General features: G+C 38.8%; 1 protein-coding gene across 6 annotated transcripts; it reads right to left on the reverse strand.

Moving 5' to 3' along the window:
• Positions 1–1,001: 1,001 nt before the first annotated feature.
• On the reverse strand, positions 1,002–26,288 carry LOC136222896 (uncharacterized). 6 transcript variants are annotated; one of them, XM_066010587.1, is made up of 6 exons: positions 26,059–26,288; positions 25,687–25,781; positions 24,022–24,087; positions 23,350–23,454; positions 23,158–23,254; positions 12,700–18,520 (listed from the first exon to the last, which is right to left on the reverse strand). In XM_066010587.1, exons 2-6 carry the CDS (start codon positions 25,738–25,740, stop codon positions 18,438–18,440), a joined length of 405 nt encoding a protein of 134 aa, XP_065866659.1. In that variant the 5' UTR covers positions 25,741–25,781; positions 26,059–26,288; the 3' UTR covers positions 12,700–18,437. The 6 variants fall into 6 exon arrangements, 4 of the variants coding, with proteins under 4 accessions (XP_065866656.1, XP_065866657.1, XP_065866659.1 ...); XM_066010584.1 differs by lacking the exons at positions 12,700–18,520; positions 23,158–23,254; positions 24,022–24,087 and adding exons at positions 1,002–4,004; positions 7,273–9,382; XM_066010585.1 differs by lacking the exons at positions 12,700–18,520; positions 23,158–23,254 and adding an exon at positions 1,002–9,382.
• Between the last annotated feature and the right edge of the window lie 585 nt (positions 26,289–26,873).

Here is a 26,873-nt window from a genome sequence, read left to right on the forward strand (position 1 = left end):
CGTACATCTTCTGAACTTCCTTCTTAACAACTTCCATCATAGGCGGATTCAATCTTCTTTGTGCTTCCTGTTTAGGCTTTGCATTGTCTTCGATGTGAATTTTGTGCATGCACGTAGTGGGGCTGATTCCTTTAATATCCGCTATGGTCCACCCTATAGCCTCCTTGTACTCTTTCAAAACTTCAACCATCTGCTCCTCTTCATTTGGCTCTAGTTTGTTGGAGATGATGACTGGAAGAGTGTTCTCGCTGCCCAAAAATGCGTATTTTAGATGGCTGGGCAGCAGCTTTAATTCCAGCTTTAGCGCCTGCAAAGTAGAGCGTAAAGGTTTCTCGTTAGAGGCTGTTAACTTATTAACTTCATAAACCTTACCATCTTGTTTCAAGGCTGCCAATTCATGCATAACATCGCATATATCTTCTCCCATCTCAAAGTTGATTTCACTCTCGATTCCAATGCTTTCTTCGACGACCGCCTGCAACTCATCTTTACAAAAAAAACTCAAAAGCTCGCTGGGTTATTGGTTCGAGGATATCTATGCCACAGACTGAAGATACTTCACTAGGAAATCTCATAGCATCATAAACATTGAATTGAACCACCTTACCATCGAATTCCATAGTGAGGGTCCCTTTCTTAACATCAATCTTCGTGTTAGATGTCTGCAGGAATGGTCTTCCCAATAGGATCTCTGACGACTCCGATGAACAGCCGTCATCTTCCATATCGAGAACAAAGAAATCAGTTGGGAAAATTAACCCGTTAACCTGCAACAAAACATCCTCTAACAGCCCCTCAGGGTAAACAACAGATCTGTTAGCAAGTTGAATAACGACTCCAGTTTTTTCAAGAGGACCAGCATTTAAAGAAGAATAAACAGACTTAGGCATGACATTTATAGACGCTCCTAAATCACACATCGCCCTTTTAATACTAGTATTCCCGATCTGACATGGAACAACAAACATACCTCTATCCTTACTTTTTTGGGGCATTTTTCTTTGAAGTACAGCTGATACATTGGCACCCATGGTAATCTTTTCATACCCAACCCTTTTAGTTTTATTAATGCACAAATCTTTAAGGAACTTGGCATAGCGAGGAACTTGTTTAACAATGTCAATTAATGGAATATTTACCTCGACCTTGCAAAATACCTCGAAGATGTCCTTCTCTTCCTTTTCCTTCTTTGATTTGTCAAACCGATTCGGGTAAGGTGCTGGAGTAACTAAAGGAGGGACTCTATCTCGCTTTTGCGCTTCTTCTTCAAGATTTTATCCTCTTCGACAACGTTCTTCTTGCTGGCCGATTTGTTTAAAACGGGCTGCTCTATTTCTCTTCCGTTACGAAGGGTGATTGCGCTCACGCTTGGCTTTGGGTTGTCCACCGGTTGAGAGGGCATCTTACCTTGAGACTGAATTTCAGTCAGAGCAGTAGCTATTTGAGTCATCTGTTTCTGAAGTTCCTGCACGTTAGTTGCGAGATTATGGACAACATCAGTCAAAGGCATACCTGAGTTTTGGGTGGATTGGTGAGGCCGTGGCTGATAGTTCTGCTGTGATTGATAATTTTGCTATCTTGGTCCGTAGCTGAGGTTTGGATTATCACGCCACCTTGGGTTGTACGTATTAGAGTATGGATCGTGCTTCCTTTGATTCTGCCCTTGGTACCCGTTAAGTGCATTGGCTTGTTCAACATTATCTTCATACAAAATAGGGCATTCATCTGTGGCATGTTCAGTGGCAGTACAGATCCCACACTTTTTCACCTGAGCCGCTTTCCCATAGCCAAGTTCTGCACAAGAGTAGTCAGTCTATTCAATTTCTCTTCAATGTTCGAACTGCTTGCCTCATACGCCCTCTTGGGACCTTCCTGAGATTTCCCAAACTGTTGAGAAGTTGCTGCAATTACTCTGATCAATTTCTTAGCCGCGGTTGGCGTTTTGTCGAGGAAACATCCCCCACTTGCCGCGTCCACCATTTTTCTTTCCATGCAAAGCATTCCTTCATAGAAATATTGAATTAGAGAATTTTCCACAATCCCGTGTTGAGGGCAATTTTCACATAGCTTTTTGAACCTCTCCCAATACTCATGGAGCGATTCCACATCTTTTTGCTTGATTCCACTGATTTCTCTCCGAATTAACGTTGCTCGGGAGGCTGGAAAATATTTATCCAGGAATGATTGCACCATCTGATTCCATGTAGTAATGGTTCCTGATGGCAAATTTAAAAGCCAATCCTTGGTCGCGTCTTCTAATGAGAATGGGAACGCCCTCAACTTCACTTGTTCTTCCGTTACTCCTTGTGGTCTCATGCTAGAGCACACCATATGGAATTGCTTATGAGGACTTTCACTCTCCATGCCGTGAAACTTGGGCAACAAGTGAATCAACCCGGATTTCAGCTCAAACGACACATCCAAGTTGGGATATGTGATGCAGAGGGGCTGATTATTGACTTCCTGCGCTTGAAGTTGTCTTAGAGTTCTGTCTGCCATTGTCTCTTCTTCGGACTGTTCACTTTCGTCACTGGAAGTTTCTTCCTCTTCACTTGAACTCGAGTTCCTGGCACTTTGTAATTTCTGTAACCTTACTTCCTTGCGAAACCTCCGAGCCAGTAATTCAATTTCTGATTCAAAAAGAAGTTGTTCTGAATTGTTGGACCTGGTCATAAAAGAAATCAAATCAAATTAGATTATTCCCCGGCAATGGTGCCAAAATTTGATGGGTGCCGAATCCACCAAAAATAATCCCAACTTTCCTAAACGAATAATTTGTAATAGAGCAAGTAGAGGTCGAACCCAAGGGAATAATATTGACTTAAAACTTCTAACGACCTAACAAAATAATTAAATGGGGGGGTTGAAATTGTGAAACTTATTAAATCAAAGGTAGCAAGTAAAAGATATGGCAAAAACAAAATAGAGCTTGAATATGGTTCGTGAATAATATTTGGAAAAGTTCAGTTAAGGGGGATCCCAGGGTGCTTCACTCGTTAACGATCATTGACAGATTAGGTTATATTCTCACGTTTTTGTCGGGTCAGTTTGAATGTTCTTCCTTAATAATGAACTAATTAAGCACGACAAAATAACTTGTTCCTAACCAATAAACAATCATATCTCAGCGCCTAGGATTTAATTTACTGACAGCTTTAAGAAATAGAAGAACCTGATCTTAGTTAATCGTCTCTCAGCGTCGGCGATTATAAACTAACTTATCTGTACATTCGACTTAGATAAGCCCAACTTGATTCGTGTGAATGTCACGTGGAATACGAATTCTGATTTGTCAGACTGGGATCCGTTCTTCCAAACACGAACCTAGCTTGGCTCAAATAGTCAGTAGCTACTTAGTTCGGTTGTCCTAGGTGAAACTCTAATAAACCGAATCAGCCTTATGATTATTCAATCTAATAAACAATCCTGCAGTAACCATTCATGGAACAAATAATCAATTGAGAATAATACTCTCAACACAATGAACAAATAAACGACTTAACAAATGAGAAAAGTGAAATACAACGATCTCACGATAACGGAGAAGAATCCCTTGAACTATCCCTTAACCGAAATTAAAAAGTTAGCTATCAATAGCCATCAAAAGTATGTGTAATTCTGCTGGAATAAAAATGAAAATGTAAAACTGAACTCTAGGGTTTGGAAAATCTGTCGTTCTTATGTCCCTTATGGCCCTCAAAATAGGGAACTAAATCCCTTTCAATTTGCTTCAGAATCTTCTTTCAAATTTGAAATTAATTGCCTCCTCATTTGTCTCCTACAATTTCGTGCTTCAGCTGAAAATCTTGTTCTCAAATTTGTTCAATCCGGATCAGGAAAGCAATCCTATTCGAACCAGGAAACTGTCAGCCTGTAACTGCCTTAGTCTTGTACAAGACTAACTCTGACTCAGACCAATATCTGCCCAATCAGCTCCGGATCACGACCCGACATCAGCTCGGCCCAAATTAAGCCCAATTTATCTCCCTTTAGTCATCATTGGCCTGTAGAGATGGAAATACCAAAAACAAACAATAAAACCCGCAAAAATAACAAAACACGACAATAATAAAGCACAAAAGCGGGGTTATTTATTGTTGAATTATGCACTTATCAAGTCCCATCCTGAGTTTAAAAATTTTGTCAAGGACAATTGGCAGCCTCATTCTAATGTTCTCCTTGCCGCTAAGGGGTTTAGAAGGAATGCGGTGGGATGGAATAAAAATATATTTGGCCACATTATCAGAAGAAAGAATAAACTTTTAAGAAGAATTGAAGGCATTCAACGCTGTTTGGAGATCCGTTTTGATCACAGTCTGAATTGTCATCTTAGATCTCTCTAGAACGAGTTGGAAGCTGTGCTTAGACAGGAAGAGCTTCTTTGGTTTCAAAAATCTAGAAAGGCTTGGATTAAGGACAGAGACCGGAATACCAAGTTTTTCCACCTTTCTACTATTATTAGGAGGTAGAGGAATCGGATTGATGCTATTAAAGACTCCAATGGTGATTGGGTCTATGAGGATGAAGATATTCGTCGCCTGGCCCTTGACTTCTATAAAGACTTATTTAAAGAGGAAGAGGTGGATCTGGATAAAGCCCTTTCTGGGATTTCCTTTCCTAGGTTGGAGGAGGATGCTATTAAAGAAGCTTTCCATCCTATTGACCAGAAAGAGATTGATCTGGCTTTCTCTAGTATTGGAGCTACTAAGGCTCCGGAGATCGATGGTATTCCTGCTAGTTTTTACCACAAACACTGGAAAACTGTGAAGGAAGGCATTTACAGTTTTGTTAAAGGTGTTTTCGGCGGATCCAACGATATTAGGCTAGTGAATAAAACCCTCCTGGTTCTGATCCCAAAAGTTGAAAAACCTTCATCCTTTTTACAAATGAGGCCGATTAGTCTCTGCAATGTGTTGTACAAAGCTATCACTAAAATTGTGGCAAATAGACTCCGGCGTATTCTTCCTGTGATTATCAGCCAGAATCAAGACAGTTTTATTCCTGGCAGGCAAATGATGGATAATGTGGTTATTGCCCAGGAGATGGTTCACTCCATGAAGATGAAGAAGGGTAAGAAAGGGATTGTGGCTCTCAAGCTGGATCTGGAGAAAGCTTATGACCGTTTAAACTGGAGTTTTCTTCTGGATAGTTTAAAGAGAGCTGGTATCCCAGAAAGCTGGAGGAGATTGATTGAGTATTGCATTTCTTCTCCTGTTTTTCAGGTTTTGATCAATGGAGATATGTCTGATGAGTTCTCTCCCTCCAGGGGGGTCCGTCAAATGGATCCTATGAGCCCTTTCCTTTTTGTTATTGCTATGGAGAGGTTGTCGCACCTGATCCAAGAGGCTGTGAGCAATGGGAATTTTCATCCTGTGTCCATCAACAAGTTCTGCCTTCCTATTACCCATTTGTTCTTCGCTGACGATGTGATGATCTTTGTGGAAGGGAATGAGGAGCAAGTTGGTGTGGTTATAGATATCCTTAATTGTTTCTGCGCTGCTTCTGACCAGAAGATCAATATCCAAAAATCTCGGATGTTTTGCTCTAAAAACATGGATAAAGGCGTTTGTAAAAGGCTAAGTGATTTATCTGGTATTCCTCTTACTCACTCTTTGGGTAAGTATCTTGGGGTCCCCCTCCATAGCGACAGAGTTTCCAAAGCCTCTTTTAAAGAAACTCTGGATAAAACTAATGGGTTGTGTGCTAGTTGGAAAGCTAATTCTCTTTCCCTGGCAGGCTGTCTAACATTAATTCAGTCTGTCAATTGCGTGGCTCCTAATCATATCATGCAAGCCTGCAGACTGCCTGAGCCTGTTCTTAATGAGCTTGACAAAATTAACCGGCGTTCCTTTGGGGAGAGTCCGGAGAGGGGAAAAAGATTCACCTTGTCCCTTGAAAGGAGGTCTGGCAGCCGAAAAGTAGGGGAGGTCTTGGAATAAGACAAGCTAAGGATAATAACAAAGTCTTATTAATGAAGCTTCTCTGGAGAATGTGGCAATGCCCCTCCTCTCTTTGGGTTCGTCTTCTCTATGGTAAGTATCGAAAAACAAAAATTTTGAGGGCCCTAAGGAGAGAGTTGTCAATTGTTCTTTCCTCTGGAAAGGGCTTAGCGCTGTGTTTGCAGAGTTTTGCTCGGGGGTTGGCTTGGAGGTGGGTAATGGAAAATCCATCAGTTTTTGGAATGATACCTGGATTGGAGACAAACCGTTACTAGAAGTGTGTAGTTCCCCTCCGCCTGGTAATATCCGTAATTGGAGGATCGCCGATGTGGTTGATCCTGAGGGGGACTGGATTTGGTCTAAGTTTGACACCTTCTTTAGCCTGGATACTCTCCTTAGAATTAGAGGAGTGAAGATAAGTAATCAAGAGGAAGACAAGGATAGCCATTGTTGGACCCTGACTAATAATGGAGCTTATTCCTGCAAATCGGTCTTTGAAGCATTTACCCTCAATAGGTCTGATCCTCTCTCTGATACTTGGTAATCCATTTGGACCCTTAAAATCCCTTACCGTATTAGGAGTTTCCTGTGGCTGGGGGTTAAGGACATGTTGCTTACTAATTCGGATAGGCACAGACGGCATTTGGTGGATTCAGGAGCTTGCAGTAGATGCAGAGGCCATGATGAAACTTTGTGTCATGCTCTTAGGGACTGCTCTAAGAGTAAAGAGGTGTGGAAGAAAATTCTCCCACACCACATCCTCTATTCCTTCCTTGCCCACTCTGAGCGTGACTGGTTCTCTGATGGTGTTAGTGGGAAGTTACTAGCTAACATGGAGCATGGTGATATTTTCTTTGCTATTATCTGTCACCAAATTTGGAAGTGGAGGAACGAGGAGATTTTTGGTGATAAAACTGTTTTTATTCCTAACTTAGCTGAGTTCTTCTCGAAAAAACTCTCTATTATTACTAAGAGTTTCAAAGGGGACTCCCTTGCCAGGTCTACCCAGAAAAGAGATGTCCACCTCCTTGGATGGAGCAGGCCGAGAGATGGGGTGGTGAAATTGAATACGGATGGCTCCTGCCTCAATGATGGGAAGATTGTTGTCGGAGGTGTTCTTAGAGATGCGGGGGGCGCCTGGCTGTCTGGGTTCACCCAGAATCTGGGGTTGGGCTCTTCCTTTTCAGCGGAGCTTTGGGGAATTCTCTCTGGTATCAAGTGTTGGAAATTAGGCTAAGGTATAGCAGCGGAAATATAAAATTTTTAACCTATTTCCATAAACCACAAGATCCGTTAACCGTTATTTCATATAAAGAATGATAAGAAGAATTACCTTTTGATGATCAATCTACCGTTGTTAATGAAGTGCCCACAACTCTTCTCCGAGTTCCCAAACACGAAATAAAACACGGGAAGATTAATTTAGAATCAACCGTTGAATAGCAACCAAAGTAGATTGCCTCTAACTAATCAACACAAGATCAAGGATAAGAGAAATAGATGAAATCAATTGATCGGAAGGAAGCCGTAGAAAATCTCGTCTTCGAACTAGGTGTGTCGAAATTTTCTCTCTCTTGTGCTAGGGTGGATTTCGAAAATCTCAGTAGGGGATTAGCTCTAGGATTTCAAAAATCTCATGGGGTGGGGTATTTATAATCTCTTGTATCTAATCCCTAGTTAGATAGAATTAGGTTACTGAATAGGAATTCAATTCGGAATAGAATTCCTAATTATTATCTCATTATATATCTAATATATTAAGGATAATAATAATAACCTTATTGGATAATAATAATAAGAGTATTATAATTTAATTAAAACTCCTAACTTATTTATCTCTTAATTAATTTAATTTATAATCCTAATCTAATTAGGATTAAAAAAATCAAATTAATTATTCATGTATTTAACTACATGAATTTCGACCCCCCTTGGTCCATGGGCCTTATTGGGCTCAATTGGGCTTCCATCAATTAATTAACATCTATCTCTCTTTTAGGTTCCAAGTCTTATGTGTGACCCATTAGGTTCTTATTGCTTCTAGCCGTATGCAACGTTATTAAATTAATTTTCAAAGAATTATATTTAATCTTTGCATAACGGAATGATGTACAGAGTATGTGATTAGCAAGTCTGTAATCATTCCCACAGAGCTATAAGAAGACAGGTTGATTCTGTCGTTAACCTTTCCGTATTAGTTACAGTATAATTCGATCCTTTATCAACTACATCCTTGAACTGAATCTTATGACTATGGATGATGTCAAGTCACATATAGCGAGACGTTCGTTTTACTTGTACAGGTCGAGTCAACTCAAATAGATAGGTTAAGTGAAATCTGTATTTCAAGTCTTAAGCTATCACCTTGCAAGGATTTAGAGTAGAGTCTTCCACAAGCGATCCTTGGATGTATCTCCCATTTATCGGGAGTGATAAATGCTCAATCCAATATATAACGATCCCGCAATCACTTTCTGTGATACCCAACGTCTACTGTTCACACCCCAGAGTCATCTCTGTTAAGGATCGTGTTACACCAGAGTCAAAGCGTCACATTCCGTAATCCAGAATACCAATTAATATTCCTTTGAGTCTGAGGATTAGTTATACTTATTAATACCAATGAGATGAACAGGTGACAATGATGAATCTACCCATCCTGTTATCTCAAATCGGATCCCCAATCCTAATGAACTACTTTTCATCGGATCTATGTAACTGTCCAGATATCTGTATATATGAAGGTTGTGAGATCAGCTTTCTGTCGGACAGAAGACATTGTTACATACAAGTCTCAACAGTGATATATCAATCCCAAACATATCACTTGACTTGGGGTGGTTTTAAGTTTATCAGTTTATTATAAAGTTTTGTCTCACTTCATGCTTGTATGAACACTTTATAATCACTTTAAATAAACTTACGGATTTCCTTTTATTAGACTTTATTTAGTGCTTAAAAAGGATTGCCTTTATATAGCTATAAAACATATATCTCATTAAAATAAATAATATAAAGAATAATTCATTTACATTAAGTTTATATCTTAGAACAATTGTCTGTAGGACACTAAACCCCAACATCAAGCTTGCCAAGAGTCTGGGTTTAAAGATGTTATCTGTTGAGTCTAATAACATGGAGGCCATTAAATTGATTTCTGATAATCATGCTATTTGTCTTAATAGCCGCAACCTTATCAAAGCTATTAAAAGACTTTGCTCTTCCTTTGAGTTCATAAAGTTCAGCCACATTTTCAGAGAGCAAAACCGGGTTGCTGATCGCTTGGCAGCGGCTGGTCATGAAAAAGGTTGGGCGTCACTACCCTTTCTGATCCTCCTATCTTTCTCTCTTCTCTTCTTTTAGAGGATAGGATTGGGGTTAGCTTCCCTAGGCTGATCCCAGGATAGGTTTTCTTTTGTTTGTTTGTTTTTCCTTTCCTGTTTCTACCAAAAAAAAAAGATTGTAAATATGGAATTTGAAGTACACCAATTGTGAGTGTCTGGACCTTTTTTAAAACGGTTTTAAATGTGAGCACACCCTATATAACTAAAAAATGGATGGCATAACGACATAGTTAGGCACACTTTGCCATCCGAGTAAATGGGATGAGACTAACTGCATGTCAACATATTCTGGGAATAGTGACACGTATATGAAAGACTTGGAGCACGTGGGGACATACTTGATATGTCAAAATGTAGTTCGAGATATAAATAAGACGCAACGACAACACACGAAATGTGTCAAAGGTTGACTTGTATTCGAGATACAAACAACATATGAAAGTAATTACTAGAAATACTGAGGCGTTATGTGTAGCTACGATGAGCAATTAACCCCTCAACTCAATTAGATTATCTATGATTTATTGTATTTTTAAACCAATTTTCTAATGGACCAGAAAAATATTTATTTAGGCTATCTAAAATTTATTAATTTGACTTGCACTTGATAATTTATCAAACATCCTACGTATCCCAAATCATCTTTTAATCTTTAAATACGAAATTAAAGCAACATAATTCTACATACGTTAGTACATCCATATCTCTCTTAACACATTGACACTTTAATTGGGACATTGATGATTTAATTGTATATTTCACTTTATTACTATAAAATTTTATTTTATCACTACTAGTATTTTTTTTAATGTATCAATACTACTATTCATAATAGTGTTATTAACCATAAATGTTTAGCATCCTAAATTTATTTAATAATTCATATAAAATAATCTACTTAAAAAAAATGTATACATAAATATTATATCAAATCCAACAATATTAACATTTTAAGCTTAAAAATCATATTATCACATCAAATTAAATCACCGATAAATATCAATATCTTTGTATTAGCATTTTTGTCAAAATAAGTTATAATTAAATAAATTGTCTATCAAAGCAACTCAAAATCAAATAAACTTTTTAACAAACCAACTCATAATCAAACCAACTCATAATCAAATAAACGTTTTATCAAAACAACTATAACCAAACACTTACAACATTATATCCATCCTAAAGTTTAATTGCATTCTTTATTTATTTTGATGATATGATTTAAGACTTTAAGGACATTGTTTCATATACATATTTTTCTATATTAAATCATTTTATATTATTAATTTTAGATGATACAATACATATTGTAATCAAATTTATATAACAATTTGGTTATTAACAAATAAAACCCACAAAAATACAAATTCGATGAATCTACGAAACCCATGACCGTCCAACTGGCGACTAGCATTTTTAGTCCGACTAGCGGTTAGAATCTTTAAAACCTTGGTATTGATATATTGCACTAATTCCTTAATCAAGTTTCAAAATTACATTACAATTACTATTTTTTTTTCTGTATAATAACGTTAATCGTTTATATTGTTATATTGAAAAGCTAAAATGTCAAATATACATGATCTTTCTTATCTAGGAGAATTATTCCATTTTACTGTTTTGCTTTTATTATTATTTTGAAGAGTTAAAGGATGAAATTAAGGTGTTATTTGCTAAAATTGAAAATCAAGTACTGCATCTTTTTTTTCTTTTTGAATCAAGTAATGCATCTTATAAATAGTTAAATTGTTTTTGTGGGCGGCTATATACCGCAAAGGTTATACTTTCCACCGCACCTTTTTGACAATTTTGCCCTCCTCATAATTTGAAATCAAAAACTCAAATCCTCTCTAGCTTTTTAGATTTTTAAAAAACCCGACCTAAAACGACATGCCGCCAAAGGAAGGAAAGGGTAAAGGCTTCATGAAGGTTCCGGTAAGTTTTTTTTTAAAAAAAATTAGTCCGAAATCACGGGTTCTGCTTCCGAAATCGGAGGCGGAACCCCCTTTTTTTAGCCTGAAAGGAATCCCGATGTCGTTGCCACCACTGGCGGAACGGACGAACTGTCCGTTCCACCAGTGGTGGTCGGCCGTGCTTTCCACCGTAAGGTGGAAAGCTCAGTGCATTCGTTCCACCATAAGGTGGAACGAGATGCGCACCCGTTCCATCGTAAGGTGCCCGCTGCCCGTTCCACCATACGACGGAAAGGGCGCGGCGTCCAGGTCGGCCATGTGGCCGACCCGAGCGCCGCAACCGTTCGGCCCAGCGGCCGAACTGTTTAGGCAAAATGGGCCCCGAAATTTCTTTTTTAAAATAAATTCATTCGGTCCGGCCATTGGCAAGCCTAAATTATTAAAAAAACCGAAAAAACGAGAAAATGAGTATATTTAAAAAAATGCGTTATATGCTTATATATGTAATTTTTTTTTTTTGGTTTTACAGGCTGATATTGTTGAGGCCCGTTCTGGACAGAAACATACAAGGTCACGTGTTGTGACTGCCTCTGCCCGGAGGCAACTGACATAGCAGATATTGATGGGGGATGCCCAGAGGGCACAGACTGAGGAGATGGCGGATGCTGTGGAGATGGACAGAGATGACTCTATGCCTCCTCACAGTTCATCCTCTGTGCGAGTATCTGCTAAGACCATACCGAGGGGTCGTGACGGACGTTTTGCTTTTACAGCATGGTCGTCTTCGGGTGAGAAATTTAAATTTAATTATGATTATGTGATTTATTCGTGATTATTAGAAAATATACGAATATTCTGAAATGAGTTTACTGTAATTTCAGGTAACAACAAGCGCTAGAAGAGTGATGGAGAGGATGACTGGATCGTGAAGACCCCGGTTCCTGGGGGTCCATCTAATGGTCTTGTGATCCCGAGCTTCCTGTGACATATTACCCATGCTATCTGGAGCGGGCAGGATAGGGGCCTCCTCAGGTGTCAGACATGCTCAGTATATTGTGGGAAGCTATGTGTATGGTACGGTGGTGCTTCTAAGCAGATCCAGACACGTAGAGAGTCATCAGGATTGTCCCATTTACCCAATATCATGTATGGCCACATTGATGCGCCCCTGATTACGGCTTTTGTGGAGCGGTGGCAGCCTGACACGTCATCATTCTACATGTCGTTTGGTGAGATGAGCATTATGTTGCATGATGTGTGGCAGATTTTGCGCATCCCCATCGATGGGGCTATGGTGACTGCTGATGCGAGTGTTGAGGAGCTTCAGTCTTGTGTGATGGAGTTGTTTGGTATGACTCGGGAGGAGTTGCGAAAGGGTCATGATGCGCCTTCCGTAAAGAAGACTCACTAAGGGATAAGTGTACCCCGTCGTTATCAAGTAATAAATTTCCGGAAAAGTCCAGGTATCGTCCACAGGATTTATTTCTGCAAGTATCGAATTACTTGGTTTCAGGTGTTATCTAGGCTTAGGGGGTTTTGAGTTTGGTTTTTCTAAGTTAATCTACTCCTGGGTTGAATTATACTACTCCTAGCTAAATTATCTGATTCTAACTAAGTTATTCTACGCCTAATTAAGTTACTCTACCCCTAATTAAGTTAAACTACTCCTAATTGATCTTTTACCAATGCAATTATCTGAATGAACACGAAGGGATACGATGATAATGAAAATAGATTGTCTAGGCAATTGAATTAAAACCTAATCTAGGTCACTTGTGTCTGAGGCGATTAACCCTACCTATCCTCCTGAAGTCCCTAGTTCGTGATTCCCTTGTAAGGCCGAAACTAGCTCTAAGGCTCAACAATTTGGGCTTAATCTTCTATAGGGTCGTCAATCCTATAGGCGCTGACTAGGTCAGATTCAGTTCGCAATATGTGCCAACTTAATTTTGGGATTATTGAATGAGTTAAACCAATCAGACAAAGCGTAAGACAAAGATTAAAGCAATAAAACGATTGAATAAACAAAACTATAATATATATCAAAGATGAAAGTATTGTCACGAAGATACAATGAGCCTAGGATTCATGACTTGGATCAGAGGCTAGACAGAATATAAAAGAAGAAAAATCCCTTTCAGGGAACCTGTCTACCAATGTAGGCGTCTTCCTAGGACTTAAGGATGGAGCTTGAGCAATCCTCGGTGAGCGGAGCTTCGGAGGTGTCTTCAATGGAGATTTGAAGGATATGGAGGAGGTAGAGAGGATTTCTCAAGATGAAAAGCTAAGAAAATTACAAAGATAAAAGATGCTAATTTACATTGGAAAAATCCTATTTATAGACGCGGCTCAGGCCCTTTTCTTGACCTATTTCGTGTCCTTATGCAGGTAGGAAGTCGTGGGGCCAGTCGTGGAGTCGTGGGGGCGGAATTGGTCTTTTTGACCAATTCCCGCAGGTCTGCTCGCCGAGCAGGCCTTTGAGGGCCTGCTCGGCGAGCTGGCCTACGAAGGCCAGCTCGCCGCGAGCTGGCCTAAATAGGCCAGTTCGCCGAGCAGTCTTACCCGATACGCCCCCGAGCGGTCGCCGAATGCCAAAAAATGCGTCTTTCGCCCGAACTTATGATAACATTAGTCCAAAGGCTAAATTGACCCGCCAATCGCTTATTTTGAGCAAACGCTTCATTCGGTGCGACTTTTGGCGGATCAATTAGCTTCAAAAGATAACGAAATTATAATACGCATGCCATTTTGACCGTATTTGCCAAAATTGATCATAAAACGAGCCTAAACAACGAAAAGTAAATAAAACGTTTCCAATTTCTAACTAACTCACACAAAAGCATTTAAATGCGAGAATTGCTCGCTTATTAACTAAATAACGCTAAAATCCGTCCTAAAACCGTACCCAAAGATAGGAGTTTTTGATCCCTATCCGACCTCCTCGCACTTAAAACTTTACTTGTCCCTAAGTAAACTAAAAAACTAAACCCGCAATCACAAGTAAGCTAGAAAACCTCCCGGTTTGACTAGGTGCTTGACACAATTTCGAGCATCTGTAATTACATGTATTCGGAAATACAAAGTAGAGACACGATATCCAAAAGCCGCATTTCAATTATCATAGGTCATATGTTTTAAGAAAAAGGACACATGTTCAATCAAACGAGCTTGAGGGGATCGCTAAGTAAAACACCTCACCATAGGTAGTTCACTCATTTCACACAATTTTGGTGGCTAAAGTGTTTACTCTCGGCTTATGTTCTTGCTTAGGATTATGATGCGCCCTCACCTAAGTCAGAGATGAGAACTCACTAAGGGATAAGTGTACTCCGTCGTTATCAAGTAATAAATTTCTGGTTTAAGTCCAGGTTATCGTCCACAGGATTTATTTCTGCAAGTACCGAGCTACTCGATCTTGGATGTTATCTAGGCTTAGGGGGTTTTGAGTTTGTTTGATTAAATTAGTCTACTCCTAGGTTGAATTACGCTACTCCTAGCTAAGTTATCCAATTCTAACTAAGTTATTCTACGCCTAATTAAGTTACTCTACCCCTAATTAAGTTAAACTACTCCTAAGTGATCTTTTACCAATGCAATTAACCGAAGGAACATGAAGGGATACGATGATAATGAAAATAGAATGTTTAAACAATTGAATTGAAACCTAAGTCACTTGTGTCCAAGGCGATTAACCCGACCTATCCTCCTAAAGTCCCTAGTTCGTGATTCCATTGTAAGGCCGAAACTAGCTCTAAGGCTCAGTAATTTGGGCTTAATCTTCTATAGGGTCGTCAATCCTATAGGCACTGACTAGGTCAGATTCAGCTCGCAATATGTGCCAACCTAATTTTGGGATTATCGAATGAGTTAAACCAATCAGACAAAGATTAAAACATCAAAACAATTGAATAAACAAGAACTATAATATATATCAAAGATGGAAACATTGTCACGAAGTTACAATAAACCTAGAATTCATAGCATGTATCAGAGGCTAGACAGAATGTAAAAGAAGAAAAATCCCTTTCAGGGAACCTGTCTACCAATGCAGGCGTCTTTCTAGGATTTAAGGATTTAAGGCTGCTCGGCGAGCAGGGCTGCTCGCCGAGCAGGCGCCTGGTGGCCTGCTCGACGAGCAGAAATGGCCCGTGGGGCCCTGCTCGCCGAGCGTTTTCGCCCGAAGCGTGCTCGATTCATGCCGAGTGACTTCTATGCCCTTTTTCGTCCGAACTTACATCTGCACACGCATAAAAACTCCAAAAAACATTAGTCCAAAAGCCAAATTGATCCGTCAATCGCCTATTTTGAGCAAACGCTTCGTTTGGTGCGACTTTTGACGGACCAATTAGCTTCAAAAGATAACGGAATTCTACTATGCATGCTATTTCGGCCGTATTTGCCTAAATTGATCATAAAACGAGCCTAAACGACGAAAAGTAAATAGAACGTTTCCAATTCCTAACTAACTCACACAAAAGCATTTAAATGCGAGAATTGCTCGTTTATTAACCAAATAACTCTAAAACCCGTCCTAAAACCGTACCCAAAGATAGGGGTTTTAGACCCCTATCAAACCTCCTCGCACTTAAAACTTTACTTGTCCCCAAGTAAACTAAAAACTAAACCCGCCATCACAGGCAAGCTAGAAAATCTCCCGGTTTGACTAGGTGCTTGACACAACTTCGAACATCTGTAATTATATGCATTCGGAAATACAAAGTAGAGACACGATATCCAAAAGCCGCATTTCAATTATCATGGGTCATAGTTTTAAGCAAATGGACACATGTTCAATGAAACGAGTTTAAGGGGATCGCTAAGTAAAACACCTCACCATAGGTAGTTCACTCATTCACACAATTTTGGTGGCTAAAGTGTTTACTCTCGGCTTATGTTCTTGCTTAGGATTACGTTGATTTTGCACGTTCATCCGAGTTCCTCTACTATGCTATATGACTCCGATGATATCAAAAACAGCCTCTAATTGGGGTTGTAATGTGGTTAGAGGGTTAAAGGTACAACAATGGTTAAAAGTTCTAGCGCTACAAAAACAAAGTTAAAATGGCTTTAGCAAATACGAAGTGACTGAGCTTTTTATTCATCCCTTATTATTATTTTTTTCTTTTGGGATGTTTTCTTGAGACGTTTTTGATTTTCAGGAATTGGGGACTGAAGTTTTTCCCCTTTTGTTCGTCTCTTTTCTTTTCTTTTTCTGTTTCTGTTTTTCTCTTTTTCTTTTTGGGGTAGTGATGCTCATTCACTTCTTAGCCTTTTGGTTTGGTACTGAAATGTCATAAACAAAGGTAAAGCGCTAGAAGAAAGCAAAGGCTCAATTTCGAGCTTTGCGAAAAACAAAGGTTAAATAGTGAATCAAGTTGTGGTTTGCAAAAATGGGTTAGAACGAAAGAAAAATCTACAAACTACAAAAATGTTTGCTCAAAGGGGCTTCCTAGAGTGGATGAAAAAAAAAAATAAGGTAAAGAAAAGGATTAATTCTAATGAGGCTGATTCATCGTTTATCATCTCAAATCATTGCATGTAGGTTCAACACAGTATTAGGTGCAAAATCTGTAATCTTCCACAAGTCAAAGCATTCACACAAAAATGTCAAGAAAAAGAGCTTTTTGATGTTCGCTCTTAGGCTCAAATTCAGCTCACAATTCTTTGGGTTTCAATTTTGTGTTTACTAGTTTTCCTCAAACTCAAGTTTAATATCACATGCCTTCAATTCTTAAGTTATCTACCTAAGTAATGATTTTAGCATTTCTTCAAAAGTAAGGTCTAAATGCAAATTGTAGCTCATGCTTTTACAGATACAAGAGTTGTGTCCTACGCCTAAACTAGTTGCCATGCAATTTTAGATTCGGTTCTCAGCCCGCAAAGACAAATAACGAAGTTTAGATTCGAAGGAGGTTCACAGTTTTAGGTCCTAAACATGCAAAAACATAAACAAAACCTAAAAACGCTAAACTAAACTAGACACGACGCAACAAAAATTTAAAATTTATACAATTTTTGTAAGTTTGTCTACCCTACCCCTCCTCACACTAAAACATGCAATAAGTTTCAACATTGCATCACAAATCATGAAGTACGAGTGTAAAGAGTTAGGGTAGAGAAGACAACTTACTGATCGGCCGGGGGTATGGCCAAGGCATGTTGTAGTGCTCGCAGTAGTCTGCTACTACGTATTCAAGACCCGAAAGCCTTCGGTCCATGTTCTGCTCAAAGTTGGTGAACCGTTGGTCCATCTGCTGAACAGTGTTAAAGTTCCGTAGGTTGAGATCTCGCATTTCTGCCATCATATTGTTGATGGCTTGGAACTGGGCCTCCGTCCCCGACGCTTGGTGTTCCCTTTGGTCTCCTGCTATCGCAGGTTCTTCTTCCTCAGGTTCTTTGTCCCTTTGCTGTTGTGGAACTCGTGCTCTTTTTCTTCCCCCTGCGCTAGAGCTTGCTCCTCCGGTTGGGTTCCTGTTTAAGACTTCTTGAAAAGTAGATTTCCCCAAAAACTTGGAGTTGAGCAAAGTGGGGTAAATAGCAATTTCGGGATTGTCCAAATTTTTGAATTGGCTCGCAAGTAGGTTGGTAACTAAGTGCCCAAGGCCTAGGGAACCGCGTTTTCTACTTGTTTGGCTTGAGAAGCCTTCAAATATGGTCTTGATATTGTCCACATGTTTGTGGTTGGCCACGCACCATAGTATGAGCAGTTCCGTCTTTGAGACTTTATTGCTCTCGTTTTTGCCCAATAGGTTGTGGGCCACAAATTTGTGAACAAGATTGAGAAATGGGTCTAGGAGAGCGACTGGGCTAACAGTTTGGGAGTTAAAGTCTGATATGCTTGTGAGTTGTTCCTAAGCTATATCTTTTGTTATAAGCTTCTCAAAGTCTGAGATTGCCTCTGGGTGGTTATAAACTCCCATTAGGGCTGCTAGTGTGGTGCCATCGAGACGGTAGGGTTTACCGTTTAGTCTAAAAGAGTGTTTCCCACCGCCCAAGGGTAGCTCTTTTTTCCAAGTGGTCAAGAATTCTATGGTAAAGTTGTGATAAACTGGAGTCTGTTTGGTGGCTAGTCTATACCAGCCGTGGAATTTGAGGATTTCATTGAAATCCTTCTTTAAACCTATACTCGATAAATAAGTTTGATCAACAACTATGTGTGTGGCAAGGTCTTGCTTGGAAAACCTATCGTACAATATTCCCTCACGTTCATCAATAAGACCAAAGGGTGGATCATACTTAGCTTAGAGGCTTTCGTCGAACTCGACCTCAGATTCGGCTTCATTCTCGACGACGACCTTAGCTTTGCCTTTCCGTCCCATAGTTCCTGAGGAATAGACCAAAAATGGAAGAGTTAGAACATATTTACAAGTTTCAACATAAACCCCCCAAACAACCATTCATAGGCAAAAATCATAGCTTTAGGAACTTAGGGACTAAACCATAAGTATTTGGTCCCTAAGTGTTTCACCCGAAATTCACAAATTCATGCAAAATTGAAGATACCCAATTACTAAAACATAAAAAGAATGCAATTCACAACTCCATTGATACGTTTCTAACTATAATTTGAATAGTTGAACTTTGAGCTAAAATGGAGATTTTACCCAAATTGAGCAATTTCTCCAAATATCCACAAATTGAGAATGGAAATCACACCCAAACTATAAATTAATCATCATATCAACACAAATTGCAAGGAAATCAAGAATTTAAAAGCAAACAAGAGATTAATTTGAGAAAAGAGAGAGAAACCTAAAAATTAGGTTTTTCTTAAAACTAAAAAATTATCACCCTAAGCTAAAATCTAAGCCTAGAAGCATGGTTGAAATCAAAAATAGGTAAAGATTCATACCTTAAATCTTGAATTCGGGTTAGAATGGTGGATTTGGGGGGTTAGGTTTTGGAGAAGCAAAAGGAGAAGAAGAAAAGAATAGAATAAAAGAAAGAAGAGAGAAGGGAAGAAGAAGGTGGGGAAGGGGATGATGAGTCACCCCCCTTTTTCTTATTCTTTCTTCCTTTTTTCTTTTATTTTATATTTCTTCTTCCTTTCTTTTTCTCTTTTTTTTGGTTCGGGATTTCAAAATCCCGAACAGCCCGTGTCAGCCGAGCCGGCTGACTCGGCCGGCCAGCCCGGTGAGCTGGGCAGTGCCTAACTCGCTCGAGTTGGGCGAATTTTTTTTTTTTTTTAAGTGCGGGGGAACAAAGTTTGACAGTGCAAATAAACAACGAGATTAAAATTCAATACTCAATAAAGGAAAATAAAAAAAAAAAAGAAAAGGGAATGCATAATGGAATTGTTCAAACTTTGAATTAAAAACCGAGGAGAACCCGATTTCTCCCCCGTACTCAATCCTTTCTCAGGATCTTTGGATTCTTCTCCGTTGTGCTTGGGAGAGAACCCTGTGGCCTTTCTTGCCTGTCCCTATTAATCTGAGCTACCTGATTGCTCAAATCCTTGCAGAAGGCTTCGTTGTTGGCAAGCCTAGCCGAGATCTCCTTCAAAAGAGTGATCAGTTCGTCAGATTCCTTAGGGTGTTGCACTGGCCCTTGATTTTGCTGTTGGTATGGGGGCATGCCAAGCCCCTGCTCTCTATGCTCTTGAACAAATCCGCTAAGAGGTCGGAGCACATTTTGATTTGAATTCCCGTAAGAGAGGTTCGGGTGCTGAGGCCTCCTGTAGTTGCCATTGTTGTTGTTGTTGTTGTAGGAGTTGTAGTTGTTGGGGTTGGAGTTGTTATAGTTCTGATTGTATCTCGGCTGCCCCCCAACATAGTTGACCATCTCTACCCCATCTCCAGCGAAAGGGCTACCTACTTGACAATCCTTTCCATTGTGGTCGCCGCCACAGTGCACGCAGGTGGGAGGTCGGCTGAGCGTAGCCAACAGTACGTCCATTTTCCTACTCAAATCCGCAACAACTGGATTCTGTTCCTGTTCTTCCACGGCAAATACCCGCTGCCTTGTGGGGCCGGCGAGCTTCTGTTCTTGCCACTGCACACTCTTCCTGGCCAGCTCGTTAATCATGTCATATGCCTCTGTTGCTGTCTTTCTAAACAAATCTCCACCCGCTGCGGAGTCTACAATGACTCTGTTGGTGGGTGTTAGTCCGTGATAGAAGACGCTCACTAACTGATGCTTGGGTATGTCATGATGAGGGCACATGCGCAGCATTTTCCTGAATCGAGTCCAAGATGTGTGGAGCGCCTCATGCTCGGGTTGGTGGAAGGATGAGCATGTGCTGCGCATGTGCCCGATTCAGAAAAATGCTGCGCATGTGCCCTCATCATGACATATCCAAGCATCAATTGGTGAGCGTCTTCTATCACGGATTGACACCCACCAATAGGGCCATTGTAGACTCCGCAGCGGGTGAAGATTTGTTTAGGAAGACAGCAACAGAGGCGTATGACATGATTAACGAGCTGGCTAGGAAGAGCGTGCAGTGGCAAGAGGAGAAACTCGCTGGCCCCACAAGGCAGCGGGTGTTTGCTGTGGAAGAACAAGAACAAAATCCAAGTGTTGCGGATATAAGTAGGAAGATGGACGTCCTGTTGGCTAAATTCAACCAACCTCCCACCTGTGTGCACTGTGGCGGCGACCACCATGGAAATGACTGTCAGGCAGGGAGCCCTTTCGCTGGAGATGTGGTGGAGATGGTCAATTATGTTGGGGGGCAGCCAAGGTACAACCAGAACTATAACAACTACAACCCCAACAACCACAACTCCTACAACAACAACTATAGGAGGCCTCAGCACCCGAACCTATCTTACGGGAATTCAAATCAGAATGTGTTTCGACCTCCCAGCGGTTTTGTTCAAGAACATACAGAGCAGGGGCTTGGCATGCCCCCATATCAACAGCAGAACTAAGGGCCAATGCAACCTCCTAAGGAATCTGACGATGTGGTTACTCTCTTGAAGGAGATCTCGGCTAGGCTTGCCAACAATGAAGCTTTCTGCAAGGATCTGAGCAATCAGGTAGCCCAGATCAATAGGGACAGGCAGGAAAGGCCACATGGTTCTCTCCCAAGCACAACGGAGAAGAATCCAAAGATCCTGAGAAAGGATTGAATAAGGGGGAGAAATCGAGTTCTCCTCGGTTTAAATTCAAAGCTTGAAAAATTATTTCTGCATTTTTCTTTTCTTTTTTATTTTGGTTAAATTTGGTTGTTAGTTTTTAATTCGTATTTTTATTACATTGTCAAGTTTTGCACCCCATATTCTCTCTAAATTAAAAAAAATGCCCCTGCTCGCGGAGCTGGTCGACCGAGCCAGCTGCTCGGCCAACATGGGCTGTTCGGGATTTTTAATCCCGAACTATAAAAAAAAATAAAAAAAACAATACATAAAATAAAGATAAGGATAGGGGATGACTCATCATCCCCTTCCTTACCTTCTTCTTTCTTTCTTTCTTTCTTTCTTTTTATTCCCTTCTTCCTTCTCTCTTTTTCTTTTTCACAAACCTAAACCTCAAATCTTCCATACTAACCCGAATTCAACAACTAAGGTATACATTCTTACCTATTTTTTATTTCTAACATGTTTCTAGGTTTAGATTTTAGTTTAGGGTGTTAATTTTTGAGATTTGGGATAAACCTAAGTTTTGGGTTTTTTATCCTTTTTCTCAAAGAACCTTTTATTTGCTTTTAATTCTTGATATTCTTACATTATATAGTTACATTATGATTAATATGTGGTTTGGATATGATTTTTGTTCTTAATTTGTGAATATTTGGAGAAATTGCTCAATTTGGGTAAAATCTCCATTTTAGCTCAAAGTTCAACTATTCAGTTTATAGTTGAAAACTTGCCAATAGAATTCTATATCACATTCTTAACACATTTTAGTCACTGGTCATCCCTAATTTTGCACGAATTTAAAATTACGGGTAAATTACTTAGGGACTGAAAGCTTATGGTTTTGGTCCCTAAGTTTCTATACTATGGTTTTACCTATTTATTGGTTATTTGGGGGTTTATATTTATGTTTGTGAAGAAATTCTAACTAGTACGTTTGGTCTAGCTCTCAGGCACTATGGGAAGAAAAGGCAAGGCCAAGATCACGGTTAACAATGAAGCCGACTCTGACATCGAATTCAGTGACGCTCTGCAAGCTAAGTATAACCCACCTTTTGGACTAGTCGATGAGAGAGATGGGCTGTTGTATCATTGGTTTTCTAGGCAAGAACTTGCCACTCTAATCATTGTTGACCAGAAATATCTAGCATCTATAGGTCTGGAAAAGGATTTCAATAAAATCCTAAAATTCCACGGTTGGCATAGACTGGCCACAAAAAGGACCCTAGTGTATTACGACTTCACTGTAGAATTTCTGACCACCTTGAAAAAGGAGCTGCCTGTGGGGTGTGGTAAGCATTCTTTCAAACTGAACGGTGTACCCTATCGTCTCAGTGACACTACGTTAGCAGCCTTGATGGGAGTCTATAACCATCCAGAGGCAGTCTCGGGTTTTGAGGAACCCATGACAAGGATAAAGCTTGGGAACAATTAACAGGCTTATCAGAATTTGACTCCCGCACTGCTAGCCCAATCCACCTCTTAGACCCAGTGTTAAACCTTGTACACAAGTTTGTGGCTCACAACTTGTTAGGCAAAAATGAGAGCAATAAGATCTCAAAGACAGAATTGCTCATACTGTGGTGTGTGGCCAACAATAAACCCGTTAGTAGTATCAAAGCCATCTTCGAAGGCTTTTCAAGCCAAACAAGTAAAAAACGCGGGTCCGTTGGCCTCGAACATTTGGTTACCAACTTCCTTGATAACCAATTCAAAGATTTGGACATTCAGGAAGATGGTTTCCACCCCACCTTGCTTAACTCCACATTTCTGGGAAAATCTACTTTCCATTCAGTTTTGAACAGGAACTCATCTAGAGGAGCAAGCTCAAGTGGGAGGGCAAGAAACCCACCACGACAAAGAGAGGGAGAGCACGACGAACCTGAGGAAGAAGAAGCTGCAGCAGCAGATGACCAAACGGAACACCAAGAATGGAAAACCTCAATTATGAGAATTATTGCTATGCATCTGTTTTCCCTCTGTAGCGTTCACCCGGTGAACATCTCAATTGCTTTTGTTTTCCACCATGTTTATTCGAAGATATTATAATCTCAAACCAAATTAGAATAGCTACCTGTTTTGCCCAAGTAACAGCATCTTCACACGAAGAGAAAACGGTGTCCGTTATAAAACGGGAACTGTAATCAATGACGTCGGGTTGCCAATCTTCTAACGGTTCCTAAATATATAAAAAATGCATAATATGTATTAACAATACGCACAAAAATGTTAAAAAATGGCATTCGGGTGCATAATAGGTAGTAACAATACGCATAAAAAATAAAAAAAATATAAATTTAGGGCTTATTCGGGCAGCCTGCACGTTAAAAATTACACTTCCGAGCTTGTTCGGACCTCGTATAGGCTAAACGGACAAGCTGCCCGGTTAAAAAGCAAAAAACAGGCCACATTAGGCCTAAACGGGCAGCCTGCCCGTTCAACCATAGGTTGGAACGGGTAGGTCACGCTGCCCGTCCCACGGCGAAACGAGGGCAGTGTGCCGCCCGTTCCGCAGGTGGAACGGGCAGCGCACGCTGCTCGTTCAGCTGGTGGAACGAGCGCCGCATGCCGCTCGTTCCGCAGGCCAAATGAGCGGCGCATGCCGCTCGTCCGCAGGCCGAACGGGTAGTTCATCCGTTTGGCCTGCGGACGAACGGCATGCGCCGCTCGTTTAGGCCAAATCCGTTAAAAAAAATTCAAAATTTAAAAAACGAAATTTTAATTTAAATTTATATCGTAGGATCACCTCGTTTTCGAAATCATGGTCTTCGGGAATGCTCGGATCCATTTTCGTCCAATTCGAGTTTTTAGGCTTGGGAGAGAGGAAAAAAAATTTGTTTTTGAAAAAAAATAATGAGAATGGCATAAATGTCAAAAGGGTGCGGTGGGTGAAAAAAAAATTGCGTTATATAGCAATACCCTTATTTTTTTATGAAATAAATACAAAATTAAATATTTGAAAAGAGATAATATCTACATTTGCTCGTAAAATTTTACCTTTAAGGTTCTCAGGTAAAATCAAATTTATCCTTATCTAATGGAAAGTTTAAAAAAACGAATTTGACTTTTATTTATTTTATCATATCAAGCAAGTTTGTCGATAGATTAAAGCAATTTTGTACATTTTGACATGTTTTGTAATTGTATTAAAAAAAATTTAGACATTTAGACATTCTATTGTGATAAACTTATGTGTGTTATTGTTGGCATTTTAGTAAATACTGTATAATTGTATTAGTAACATAATAAATATTTGAGACTTTTGATGTTTGTAAGATCCACCAAACAAAATGTAAATCATTTTGTTCAAATTTTTTTTGTTAAGGTCAAAATGTTTTTGGTTATAAAAATTAGGAGTAAATTTGTACTAAAAACTATGGAAGAAAAATTGGACTTTATCCCCTTTAAAAATAAATCAAATAATTTATTAGTCTCTGTGCTTTTACATATTACACTAGTCAATCTATACATTCTTAAAAATAATTATATAGTACTTATATTGTTCATGTAACTCTTTAGTCCAATATTAAAGTCAAATAAGTCCAAAATTAAGTTTGAGTATCAATTTGATATTTAAGTTCAAATCAACCCAAAGTTAACGTGTTAGTGTATGATTGGTTATTTAACAGGTGTCATATTGAACTAATTTGATCTCAAAAAGGTTTAATTGATACCACAATAGATTTTAGGGTAAATTTCAAATAAAATCACTGTGGTTTTCAACTTTAGCAAAATAAGGATTTTTTCAATTGATACTATTAAAATCATCATTGATGACTTCAAAAATGACATATTTTAAGAATTAATAATATTCCAAGCAACTTTAATTCTTCAATTTTTTTATTTTGAGACTATTTAAATGATGTTTGATAAAGAGATAGAAAATTAATGTTTAGAAAGAGAAAGTTTCAAAAAGATGATTTTCAAAAATCGAAAATGGAGTTCCCTACTAAATATGACGTTGAACAACTTTAATAATTCTTAAAAAATTTTATTCAGGTTGTAAATTTTTTTTATTCAGATTGTTAAAGATGGTTTTAATAGCATTAATTCAAAAGGTACTTGTTTTATTAAAAGTGTGAAACCTCAAAAGTAAACCATTGAAACCACAGTGGTTTTATTTGAAATTTACCCTAGAATTTATTAGAGATAGGCTTTGATTTTTAATAAGACCAACCTTATTACCACATATAAGTGAATTATAGTTAATTAATACAAGTATTAAGCCCCATTTAGCCAATATTTTCTTCAATGGTTGAGTTATGGGCCAAAGGGTCGTTTGAAGCTGGATTTTTATGCTTGTCCAGGTGAAACTGGAAAATTAACAATTATCCTTAAGTATAACTCAAAGTATAAAAATAAATCATATGAAATTATAAGAACAGATATTAGAAATATGAAAAATACTCACAAAAAAATTTCCAAGGCTCCCAATTCTAAGCAAGGATGGAGAAATTTTAAGCATTTGGGCCTTCCTCTTCCTCCTCTTCCTCGGACTCCATAGATCTAGAGAGGAAAGTATAAAAATCGAAACTCAATTAGACGTAATAATGATTTATGGGTACTGATTCTGCAAACGGGTTTTATTTTAATGGATAAATCTGTAAAAACCATAAAAAGAAATTATAGCTCAAATACAATCAATCAGCAAATATGCTCAGAAAACTGATAAGAATTTGTTCTGTTAACTAATTAGGTGAACTGAAGTTACAGAAAATCAACTCTAATAATTATAAACCAAAACAAAACGAAGAATTAGGAGCAGAAAGAGAGAGTTCAGTACCTTAATCTGGTAGATTTCACAGAAACGGCGGTGGATCTGCAGATCAGACAACGGTGGACGGTGTGGGTTTGAGATTGGAAGCGACAAGGTTAGGGGAGAAAACGTCGGTGGTGGTCCGACGGTCGGTTTTTCGGAAACTTCAGCTGAGATTGAGAGGAAACTGTAAACTGAGCGGCTATTACGCTGAGAGAGAATATAGGCTGCTTAAATACCCCCAGCTTCAACCAAACCCTAACTCATTCAAGGGTAAACCCTAACTCTCTTGTTTGACCCATATAATATAACACCGGAAATTTGACTTTTGTAATATATTATACTACATCCGTTTCATATTACATGTATTTCTAGAGATTTTTTTTTTTATTCATATTATATGTCATTTTATATAATCAGTACATATAGTCATCTTTTTTCTGTTATAAAACGCGGGTTTACGGAAACTAATTAGAATAATGGACTTATTATAAAATAAATAAATATTGGAATCAATAAATAAGGGGCAACAACGTCTTCTTTCCAATATCCTTAATTTCTATACAACTCTCTAAAAAAACATGTAATATGAAACGGATGGAGTAATTTTTTTTAAGTAATATATAACTTTTTCTTCTCCTCAAAAAAAAAAACTTTTCTTTAAACATTATATATAACTTTAATAGCGCATAAATTAAAACATCCTATAAAATAAATATTATATACAAATAATTTATTATTATAAAATTTAAAATATAAAGCTATTGTAAATTTGATTACTTATTCTTAAAATAATAATATAATTTTTGTATAAAGAAATTTAAGAAGTAATTATTATTAAT

This window comes from Euphorbia lathyris, chromosome 3, assembly GCF_963576675.1.
Source record: "Euphorbia lathyris chromosome 3, ddEupLath1.1, whole genome shotgun sequence".
In the NCBI taxonomy this organism is placed as follows: Eukaryota; Viridiplantae; Streptophyta; class Magnoliopsida; order Malpighiales; family Euphorbiaceae; genus Euphorbia; species Euphorbia lathyris.

What these genes read in the sequence shown, in the direction of transcription:
- LOC136222896 (XM_066010584.1), bottom strand. Translation starts at nt 2,673, where the DNA reads ATGACCAGGTCCAACAATTCAGAACAACTTCTTTTTGAATCAGAAATT.